Raw genomic sequence first — 12,031 nt, 5'->3', positions numbered from 1 at the left:
TTAAAGCCGTTTCCTATTTTAACGAGCACAGCAGGAGTATAAGTGCAGCATTTGGTCTTGATCTCCTTTCATTCAGTGCCAGTTCACCTTAAAAGGGCTGCCTGTGACTTCCAGGGCTTCAGCCGATGGAGACGGGCTTCTCTCGGATGGTACGGCGGTTACATAATAATTGCAGTGGATTCAGATTAAAGCTGGCTTTTATTGCTGGCTAATTATTGCAGGGGTGTTTTGGAAGAGGCGGACGCCGTCCCACCAGGCCGCTATCAGTCAGATATGGAGCGGCTGAATGGCTCCCTTTGTTTTATCCTCAGTTGTGCACTTTTAAGCTGCACTGTACACCTGTCTGTCTCGCCCTTTTATCCGTCTACAACTAAACTGGTCTTTGGGGACCCGCACACCATCCATGCTTTTGCTCCTGGGAAGAAGCAAAAATGTGGAATGTTCGGTGATCTCCGAGGACTGGGTTTGGGAACACTGGTCTACATTATCCCCTCTTAGGTCCATCTTGGTAGGTGTGCTCTACTTCCTTTTTGGACCGTATGTGCCGGGGACCCGCACAGTTGTTCATTAGCACTGTCGCTTCATGTGTAGATGGTTATGTAATGTGCACGTTTGTGCTCTCCGAGGGATGGGCATCCCATCTCGGGTGTACCTGCGCTGCCAGGGATAGACTCCAAACCCCGTGGTCACCCTGTAAGATAGATGCCCACTGCTTAGGCTATAATTAGGTTTCCCGCGCCAATGTATTTGCTCGTGAAGAATGACTTTGTTGCAGAAAAAATGAAGATGCTTTCAGAACTACATAGCTGTCGATCCTGTGCTGCTTTTTTTTCAGCATTTTTTTCCCTTCTCCCCCTAAAGGATGTTATCTGGCATTTCCTCTCCTCCAAACCACAGTCTGAAAGTCAGAGGAAGGGCATGCAGGACCATCTTGGGCCTCTCCACTCGCTGTACCATCCTCTGCTGCCGTTCTCTCATCTCTCCAAGCCCCTCCCCTCCCCCCATTCCCTCCCCATGTGGCTCTTTCCTTGTGTGTCCTTCCTCGTTAAATCCCAAACTGTTCCTGACTGCTGTAAATCACGTTTTAACAGTCTAATCACACAGTCACTAGCGGTAAATGCCGTAATTGTTTCTAATCTCATTCTTTTGCATCACACTGTAATGACAGAGTTGGTCATTAAGGTTTAATAACTGTTGCCATGCCACTGATTTTTATTTATTTATTGGGGAGAGAAGGTTTCCCCTTGCATAGAAATCAGAGCACAGTTCACATTAGATTTTGCTTGTTTTCTTCAACAGGGGTCCAGTAGCACAAATTTTAAAGCAGGAACAGTAAACAAGTTTAGTCTTGCCAATATGACTTCTGGGTTAAGAAGGGAAGCAAATCAGTTTTCCTGAAGCACTGAAGAATGTAGATGAATGTACTAATCGCTTTTGTCCTGCTGTGCATTTGCGCCCGATGAGGCATGTAGGAATATGAGAGAGGATGAGGCCGGACTCAATCCATCCGATATCTGAGCTCAGTGATCGTGACCTTTGGAGATCTTCCAGAGCGTTCCGTCACAGAGGTGTCACATGGCACAGTGGATTTGATTAATACCCTCGCTCACTTTTTCCTTAGAGGAGAAGGTGCTGGCTAACATGGTTATAACTGTGCCTCTTTTGGCGAGGGGGAAATGAGGTAAAATCTGGTAGGTGGTTGATTATTGTGAAATCTTCGAATACCTTGGAAGGTGGGTTATCATTTGCCGCCCCCCCCCCCCCCCCCCCCCCATCCCAGTCTTAGATTGCATGCTCATGTGTGGTCATACTCCTAAATGTTAATTTCTTATCACGTACTGTAATCACGTAATCATCAAATCACTGGCTTTTTTGTTCCTTGTCTCTGCCTCATATCTTATGCATTTCTCTGTCTCGGTGTGTTTTACGCTTTTCAGTTAATACTGCTGTGTGCATGCCGTAATTTCTCTTTACAGCATTTTAAATTTGTTTGGATTTAATAAAGAATTCAGATCACCCCCAAAGGCTGTTTGTGATCTTTCCATTTTTTTTTTTGCTTTTATACTAAATTGGCTGCAACATCGCCTTTTCACTCCCAGTACTTTAACACATCTGGACAAACATATATCTTACATGGATGCCCATAGCAAACACACAACTGTCACTATACTGAGTTCCCTTCAAACTTTTTTTTTTTAAGGCATCTGTTAAAGGTAGCTATCAGGTAGCTACAGGGGAAAAAAATTAACCAGGGATTCGTAAGTGTAATTCACGATCGTTTTCAGCATTTGACAGTTTAAGAACTGTGTCCCCGTAAGCATATTCTGAGTAGGAAGGCTGAGAAATGCCCTCTCCTCCTGCTGGATTATGTAATGGGTTTATGTTCCTCGGAGAATGTCTCCCTTTCTCCGATGCGAAAACTCGTTCCCCTACAGACGGTGTGGGTGTTCTGCCCTGTGGCGACAAGCCTTGCTGAAGGAGAAAAGGCAGCTTGCGGCAGTACAGTAGCTGTACATACTTTCAAACGATCTGAATTGTCCTTAGTCCCCAAAGTGGTATTTTTATATTCACTTATAATTTTGTCGTTTTCCTATATTTCATACCTGAATGTATATTAAAAATGTCTTTTTTTTTCCCGCACCTGTTCAACGCCTAGGAAGAACAATTTCCCAAAGCACCCTGGAGGAAATCCACGAGCTGGACGAGATGCTCTCCCCTCCGATCCGGAGCTCCAGCCCCGTTTCTGGCCTCCCTGCTGCCTCGGTGGATTGTGGGAAAGCAGACCTCTCCTCTGATTCTGCTGACTGCGACATGCGGAGCTCCCTGCAGTCTCTGCACACGGGGGAAGATCATTCGGGTGATCTTTCCTCAGATGGCAAGTACGAACTCCTGATAAGGAAGCTCGACGTGGTGACTTGCCATAGCTGAGATGAAAATCCCCGCCTTAGTTCTATGTGATGGCAAATGGTGGTTGATATATATATTTTTCATGTCTTGGGGAATGGATGGCTTTATATCAGTACATTTAAAGAGCTTGAATATCATATTTTGGAAAATCTTTTAACTCTCTTTTGACAGACTGGTTGGGGAGTCTGGGACCAGCCAGCATTGTGCGGAACAAACACTGAATACTGAAGAGGCTGATATTCCCCAAATGGGATGCACAGGTGTCTGGACACTTCAGTATTGCGGAAAGCTAAGCTCAAATGATTTCACATGATTTTATACCTAAATACATTAAAAAGAAACCTGCATTTATTTCTTTACATAACATCTCTTACTAGAGACACTTTGTTTGAAAGCATCCACATGATTCTGGCTAATTGTTGTTTCTTCATTTGTTTGAGGTAAATGTTTCTTGGCTCTGTTCAGTCATGCACTTTTGTTGGTGTTTAATTTCTGCAGAGACCCAGGCAAGCCTGGCCGAACAAAGAAACATTCAGATTAGCCTCTCTTCTGAGAACGGGCTGGTCCCACATGAGGATGGAGAGCAGAGTCCGGCCAGACTGCATAATGATCAACAACCTCGAACCCAGAGCTCTACTCCCCCAAAACAAGAACGTGGGGCCCAGGATTCAGGGGCTTCTGACCAGCTGAATGTCAGTGCTGTCTTCTGGGACGAGCTGAAGAAAGCTGACCTAAGCGTAGATGCACACAGCGTCCACGAAGAAGAGTCTCAGATTGCATTTTCATCTACTACTGAGCCTGAAGCAGCTGAAGCAACTAAGTTGAAGAAAGACATGGCTACCTCCACGGAGGAGCTCCGCTTCTCGGATCGCTGGACTGCTCCAGCCACGAAGGGCGCTCCCATTTACGCAAAGGAACCTACTTCCAGACCCAAGCTGTCAGATGAGTTCCCGCGGGGCTACACGCCGAAAGTGGGGCTCACCACCTTCACCGTCGTCCCTCAGAAGACCCTAAAGAAGGTGAGGCTGTTTGAGGTGGAGGTCACGCTTGAGGCTCCCAGCGCAGTAGAGAAGAGAGAATCGACTGCCAGCCCCCCAGAGGCTGGAAAACATCGAATGGCACCGGGGCAGAAGCAGCTGATGGAGTCATGCGCCCCTACACCAAGCCACGATAGCTGTGAAAATAACATGAGTATGATCAACGATGGTGGTGGCCATAGCAACGTAGACTCAACTCAGCCGGACCTTGTTCCCCCTGTAGTTCCTGTAGGCGTTGGCAAGGGCTACGAACCTTCACTCACTTTTGATGGAGGCATCAAGGCTGGTCCAGCACTGCAGATCAAAGGCAAGAAAATCCCACCTGCAACAAAGCCCAAGCCAGCCTCGTTCCGCCTGCCGCAACACATACGAACACCTGGGTATCCCGTTACCTCGGCGACTGTGAGTAATGTGAGCGCCAGTCCAGACGGGGCTCCAGGGCAACAAGGAAAAAAACTGCCCCGGGAGCAGCCTGCCGAGAATTTCTCTCTTTCGTCTCCACCCTCTCGTCTTCCTGCGGAGCGTTGGGAGGAGGAGGGGGCTGGAAGAAGCCCTCAGGAAGTGGGGAAGACTCAAGAAGACCCCTCCCCTGAAATCACAAGGCGAGCGGGAGCCCTCGCTAAGCAGCCTCTCCCTGGACTGAGTCTGGAGAAGCTGAGAAGTTTTGCGGCTCCCAAACCGTACTCTCCCGCCAATCCCTCTCGGTTCGCCTTGGCCGTGTCCTCAGCAGTCAGGAGGTCCCAGTCCCTCACCCAAGGTCCCGGCACATGCGTCGGTTGCTCAAAGCCCAGTTACATACTACCTGCGCAAGATTTTAAAGAGCCATCAAGAGGCCTGGTAAGTTATGCCGTGTCTGCAAAATTTCTTCAGATCTCTTTGGCTCTACAAGAGGAAATGCAAGCCAGGCCAGAAATGTCATGCGCCTGAATCGTAACAGCAGCAAATAACAGCATCACATAAGGCTGGAAAAAAATACACATCACCATTTGAGAAATGGCTGCAGGCAGTATGAATAAGACAAATATCGGCCCTTTAGTTACTTGAAATAAAGAACCAGTCTTCAGCGGATATCCTCAGTGAGGGAGACTGGGAAAATCGCTCCCCTTTTTGTACGCTAAATATCCTGTGGACCATTGCTGAATTCTTTATGATCCAAAACAGATCTCATCTGCATAGTGTTCAATAGTCTGATTTGCAATACCTCCCAAAGTCTGTGTGCAGTTAAGTTTCATCAGTTCTCCACAGGAACGACACTAATTTAATATGGGAGTATAATTTAAGCATTGTTTGAATTTAAGCCTAACCACATAACTGTCTACATATAAACAAAGAATTTATAACTGACAAAACTTCAATGATGCACCGCCGAAAATGACACCCTCGTTTCTGTTTATCATATAGATGATGGAACATCAATCTAAAACGGGCATTTTTAAGAACAAGACTAAAACCCTTAACTTTTTTGGATTTTTTTTTTCTTTTCATTTTAAAACTGTGAAATTCGGTAATGGTAAAATCATCAAATAAAGCCATCCATTACAAGATAAGTCAGATGTATCCTTATCTGCTCATCCTGACCCATGAAAAACGCCCCTCCCACACATTTAAATGATAAAGCACTTTGGTTAGTGGTAAAATACACAAAAATCATATGAAGAATCTAGCGGTCAGTCTCTGTCCGATAAAAGCTGACTGCGTTTCCAGCTGTGGTTTATGGTGACACTGGGCCACTGACGGGTAACTTAATACATTCTGATGTTCGTTTTATTTTTTTGAAATCTGAGTCATTTATTTGTGATGATTTGCAGAACTGCCGCAAAGTTTTGGGTTTGACCAAAGAAGAAAAGTTTGCGAAAAGGGATTGGGGTCACAGTGCACTCAGTCGTTTTATAATTTAACCGAATTTTTGTATTGAAAAACATCACATCTGTGCAGCCTGTATGTCATGATGGATTTTAATTTCACTTTTGTTCCGCATGGCATTTCTGCTGGCGAATCACTGCTGACCCAGCAAGACCCCCCCCCCCCCCCCCGGGTGGTGTTTGTATGCTGCGTGTATGGGGAGTGAACATCCTCGCTATATCGGGTATATCGTACACCCTAGACGGGATGCCAGACTATTCACAGGCACATGCAATCTGGGCACAAGACATCCTGGACTAATTTTATTGTCCCTGCTCTCTATTTAGTGATTTCGTCCCAAATTTTTTGAGGGGGCTTGGATTACCCCTGCCAAATAGAATTCCTGCATGTCTTTGAACTGCTGAAGGAAACCTACATGACATGGGGAGGGCATGCAGACTCCCCACACACACATACACACACACAGTAGAGGCGTGATTCGAACCTTCAACCCTAGGGAGAACAACAGTGCTTCGTACAGAGCTGCTACACTGCCCCAGAATCAGCACGTCTCGTCTGAGCTCCCCTCTGTTTCAGGACCGCACACGCATTTCTGAGTCTCTGTTTGTGTGGCCACTTATTTTCTGCTGTATGAAGGAAATGGAGATATGGGACTCGGAGGGAGGGAGAGAGAGTGTGCCGCGAGAAGCGCTTCCCGGAGGTCAGGGATCAGGGAGCGCCTTGCCTGCGGCGCTGATGGACACCAGCAGACACGGAGAGGCACGTGGACAAGGCCCCGGCCGCGCGGGTGTAGCGGTGAGCGGGCGGCGAAAAGCAGTGAGGCACAGCTGAGGAACGTCCCAGAAAATCGCACGTTAGCTTCCAGATCTAACCATAATGTTCTGGAATATAAAGTCACCCAGAGTGCATTATCCTCCGCCCTAACCTACACACCAGGGGGATTATGCAGTTCCATTTATATACTTTAGTGTCCTTACTAATCATAGGGGAATCATGAATATGAGTGATTTGTTTAGTGGTATTAACTGCTTTATGGGTATATATACCTGCACTCGCCTGGGGTTTTGTTGAGGTTATGTAACTATGCCATGCAATAAAAACCCGAGAAAATCCCTTCTTGGAAACTTATCTGCTTGCAGAGCTGTGTTACTGCATTAAATTTAAGGTATGCTTTCTGTAGCTAGTGGCAAATGTAATTTTAACAATGAGAACAAAAATTAATTTAAAATACACGTGCGACATGAATGTTCTGGTTACTTAATTACTTTCAAGTTTTATGAAAATGACGAAAAGTTACACCTGATATCAATTTTTTTTTTTTTTTTAATCTATCCAGGAGTGTGACGGAGACTGATTGGAACTTGTAGGGACGTGACGTGGGGAGCAGCGAGTTCCGTGCTGTCACATGACTTCTGAAGATCTGCCTCGAAAAGCTACTGGCCAGGCTGTCATTGGAACCCCAGAAATCTCGCCCTGCTGAAAACGTAATACAACCAGTTTAAAAGATATCATTATATAAAGGTCATATAACCCTAATATTTTCTTTATTCTTGTACCATATTTCACAATGTTTTTATGGGATTTATAAAATTGGTTAATTTTATATTATGTATGATTTGTACATATATACAATATATACATTTAAAAGAATGGTTTAAATTATTAGTATTAAAATTAAGCTTAATTTCTGAACTAGAGAATTATAAAGATTTATAAATATGGTACTTCATTAGAAATCATTTATACTCATGACTCCATTGAGTTTTTTTATATATTGTATTTTTGTGTGTATATACAGTATATTGTATATGTTAAAAATCAAATCCTTTAAAATACACTTTTGTTGTTCAGATGCAAAGGTACTATATTACCATACCTTACACTGGGGGAAATTTTCAAATAAACATGTTAGACGCGGCTGAACTATCCAACTGTGTAAAATTAATTTTATTTAATTTGGTGATTGAACTCATATAATACAGATGCATCGGTTATAATTTCAGCTTATGATTTTAATCTGGCCACTTAACCTGTACAGGTAGGACGTCATGTCCTGAAGTTGTCAGGTCTTAGCTAATTGATGTCCCATTCACACCTCAAAAATGAGACCGATATTTGTATATGTGTGCGGAGTTTGCATGTTCTCCCCATGTCGTCGTGGGGTTTCCTCCGGGTACTCCGGTTTCCCCCCACAGTCCAAAAAGAAACATGCTGAGGCTAATTGAACTTGCTAAATTGCGCGTAGGTATGAATGTGTGAGTGAATGGTGTGCGAGTGTGCCCTGCGATGGGCTGGCCCCCCATCCTGGGTTGTTCCCTGCCTCGTGCCCATTGCTTCCGGGATAGGCTCCGGACCCCCTACGACCCAGTAGGATAAGCGGTTTGGAAAATGGATGGATGGATATATATATATTTATATTTAAGGGCCCCTGTAAAGTGTTAATCCCCCTGAATGCCACTATTGTGCCCCAGTTTGTGGCATAGTCAGTCATGCCGGTGTTACATCATCCAATCATTTCCCAGCTCGCACACACGTGTCTGCGCAGCATATGCAAGTTACAGTACTTCTAAACAATGCAATACTCAACTCATTAGCTAATTAGCAAGACATCCATGCAAGGACAGTTTCTGATCTGTAGCCGACTCTAACGTGAGGTAATTCTGACTTGTTCCTAAATTTCCCGCAATGTATTTACACTGCATGATACATTACGTATCATACATCGTAAATATTTCGCAGGAAAATCGGTCAGATTCTGGCCAGATGTATGAGTACCGTGTGGTGAGTTTAACATTTAATAATCACACAGGTTTTTAGAACTTGCTGCAAGTCCAAAAATAACAATTATATTTTAATCCAATGTGGAATTTTATCAATGATGCTTATAAATAGGCTGTAGTTGGCAGACAGTACTTTGCTGCTTTTTAATAACATATGTTCTCCATGCGTTCTTGCAACGTCAAGCAGAACTGTGAAAGTGAGACTCCCGGGCCTGCACTCCAAACGTAGGAGCGTGTGATTATGGGATGCCGAGCTAGAAATTCCATGATTGCCTCTTTAATTCCTGACCCATTGCGGACGTTGTTGCTATGCAGACGCTCACAGTGAAGATGTGTTTTTTGCTTTCGGAATCGCTAGGTGTGTTTTTACAACTGAAAGCTATATAAAATGAGTGCTGAAGAGGGCAGGCTGATATTTTTCTCCAGTGATTCTTATAAACGGGGGCATTTCATATGGTCGGGAATGGGGTCCGTGAGTATGAGGGGGCAGCCGAAATCTAGAAGGGTGCAGTTTGTGTTTCTATGGCTTGAAATAAAGTATTTCCATCCATCCAACTTCTAACTGTGTATCCAGATCAGGGTCACAGGGGGGCCTGGAGATTATCCCAGGCAGCATAGGACAGGATGCCAGTTCCACTGCTGTCCATTGCACACACTCACACATATACAGACATACTCTACGGGAAATTTAGAGACACCAGTTAGACTAACTACATGTCTTTGGGTGTCTATGTTTGTTAAAGGTTCCTGCAAGTCAGAGCTTCTTGGTAACAAATAAGTCCCATCCAGGCTCTCATTTGTTAAATAGAGCAAAGCGTGTTGTTGGAGGTATCTGTGGACCTCCATCTTTACGTATTTGGCAGAGAAAGCAGAGTTAGGCGATGCACAGAGTAACTGGGGTTAAGAGCCCTGCTCAAGGACCTGACAGTAAAATCACTTTGCTCAGACTGTGATTTGAACCGCTAACCTTCTGAGGACAGGCAGCACAGGCTAAGCCACACCCTAAACCTCCATGGTGATCCCAGGTGTTTCTGCTGACTTTCTGTCAACAGGCTGTTCCCAGGTCAGCTGGGTGTGGGTCTGTCCCAGGCCTGCCTCTCATCGGGCTGTTCCCAGGTCAGCTGGGTGTGGGTCTGTCCCATGCCTGCCTCACAGTGGGCTGTACCCAGGTCAGCTCCTTTAGTAATTGACCAGGACACATCCTATACAGAAAATGCTGGATTTGTTAAAAACGGGAACAGATGACCCATGCATGAGATGAAGTGCATGAGATGCGCACTTTAGGATGTATTAAAACATCAATTTTAATTTTCGACGTCCAGCATCATCACGTGGGACATGTGACTGGATGAACAGATGGCCTAATCGCATCATTTCCTGTCAGTGATTAGGGCAAGCGTGAAGCTAAATGCTGCATCTTTTTTTCTTTCTCCTTTTGGGATTAATAAGTAGAGGAAGAAACGGAAAGGTCACAGCCACTGGTGTGGGTGCAAATTGTGGGGACGCCTCACTTTGACCCACTTAATTCCACGTTTGTGAATCTGAGTCATGGAATATTCTGTCTCTCCGATACTGCATAATGTCTTTCTAGGATTTGCTCCGTTAGTTTGCATCAGCTGCTCCTCCTCAGTGACAAGCTTAAAGAAGAGCAAACACTGGACAGAAGAAAGGTGGATAGCATAATAATTAAATACAATGAAGAAGTTATCTAAATGATTATAACGGTAAGTAAGCAATCTGATGAGGAAGAGCTACAAACGGCAGCATGTGCTGTAGGCATCTCTGTGATGTTCGTACCAGTTGACAGGGAGCAGGTCCCCTCACTGGTTTTAACATGCATGTACGTTCCCAATCAGGTGGTTATTTGGTGAATGGATTGCACGTCATCATCAACTGGCAACCTGCATCTGAAAGAGACACTCGCAATCCGTATATCGGTAAAATGTCACATGATATTTAAGTGCCAAAAATGTACGAAATGATCAAAAGCACCAAGTGGCATTTTGCCTGCAATATTAGCAACAGTGATAGGGAACTATGCTGTAATGTAACATGAAACCCTGCCGGCCGATCTGTTGTTATTCTGCAGTGCATGAGCTGTTCAGTCATACATCCATCTTCTGGAGCCACATTCCCTGTACGGTGAGTCTGCAGCCTAGCCTGAGAAACACGAGGCATGAGGAAGGGGATACCCTGGACGGGTGCCAGTCCAGCCCACGACACGCACACACACTCACGCTATATATAATCAATTCATATTTTTTTAAAAGCTGCATGTTTACAGAATGAGGTAATGAGACTGTGACTCAGTGAGTAAGAGAGACTGCAGCTGATGTGCTTTAAGGCACTAGATTGAATCCCATCCTCGGCTGAATAGCCATACCTCAGCAAGGCTCTCAACACCTCCCCCCCCCCCCCTCCCCCCAAAAAAAAAAATCTCTTGCAGTGCTGGATAAATGGCTGACACTGCCTCTTGATTCATTCTCTGTTGTATATGAGGTGATTAATTGTCGTCGTTGATGCACCACAGCAGTGCATAGCTATTATGCAGCAGTACCTTGCTCAAGGTACCTTAGTGGTGCCTTGCTGTTCAGAGATTCAAGCCTGCAGCCATTCAATCACAATCCCTGCACTTCAATGCACTTCCCTAACCATTAGGCCACCACTGGCCTATGCAGATGTAGGTTACAAAGATCAGCATGAAAAGAAACGTTCCTGTGTACTTCTGCAAATGGCAAATAAAGCATCGTTCTCTTTCCTTCAGATTTAACAGACTGCATGTTTTCAGACTGTGGGAGGGAGTTGACCTAAGGATGTAGCTCACTGGTAAAGCTAATGCGCGTGTGAGGTCCTGGGTTCGGTCTCCCACATCTCCTATGGGGCCCGTCACTGTGGTGCATTACAGGACTCTGTGTTTTAGGACCGTGTACATAATCAGACAGATGTTGGTTCAATTGAATTGAATAATCAGACAGATGTTGGTTCAAACCCCATTGTTGGCACTTCACTTCATTCAACCAAGGCGCTGAACCCCTGCTGCTCCCGGGACTGTCTGAACAGAATTTTAGGTGCCCTGAGGCTAAACACAGAGAACATAACTCCCCCCAACACACACACATGCAGAAATAAGCACAGGAGACAAACCCCACAAACGAAGAGGTAGGAGTCTACAGTACCTACCACTGCCCCAGGATGGGTCTGTGAATTTAGCTATGGAGGAGGTCGGGTAAAGCGAGGCTCAAATCATGGAATTTGTGCTTTTGTCTAAAGTGATGCACAATTGTGGAAGCATGGTCAGAAAGTCCTGGGACCATTGGGGCCTTGCTCAGGTGCCCAACAGTGGAATCTCACAAGCAATAGTGGGATTTGAACCTGCAACCTTCCCATCACAGGCATCCTAACCTGCACACTTTCATAAGGATTCTGCGAAGTGCAGAGAAAAAA

General features: G+C 45.1%; 1 protein-coding gene across 5 annotated transcripts in view; it reads left to right on the top strand.

Annotated features, from left to right (window-relative positions):
- cobll1b (cordon-bleu WH2 repeat protein-like 1b) overlaps positions 1–7,738 on the top strand; it is a 35,217-nt gene extending 27,479 nt beyond the window's left edge. For 3 of the 5 annotated variants that reach the window (XM_049015349.1, XM_049015312.1, XM_049015341.1), the window contains exons 9-13: positions 2,657–2,879; positions 3,079–3,167; positions 3,406–4,781; positions 6,444–6,602; positions 7,144–7,738. In XM_049015349.1, the coding sequence (XP_048871306.1) occupies positions 2,657–2,879; positions 3,079–3,167; positions 3,406–4,781; positions 6,444–6,602; positions 7,144–7,161 (1,865 nt within the window). In that variant the 3' untranslated portion in view covers positions 7,162–7,738. The remainder of the gene's footprint in view (positions 1–2,656; positions 2,880–3,078; positions 3,168–3,405; positions 4,782–6,443; positions 6,603–7,143) is intronic. The other 2 variants (XM_049015322.1, XM_049015332.1) reach the window with 2 other exon arrangements.
- The last annotated feature ends 4,293 nt before the right edge of the window (positions 7,739–12,031 follow it).

The sequence above is a fragment of the Brienomyrus brachyistius genome, chromosome 1 (assembly GCF_023856365.1).
Source record: "Brienomyrus brachyistius isolate T26 chromosome 1, BBRACH_0.4, whole genome shotgun sequence".
Taxonomy (NCBI): Eukaryota; Metazoa; Chordata; class Actinopteri; order Osteoglossiformes; family Mormyridae; genus Brienomyrus; species Brienomyrus brachyistius.
This window is presented reverse-complemented; position numbering and strand designations above follow the sequence as displayed.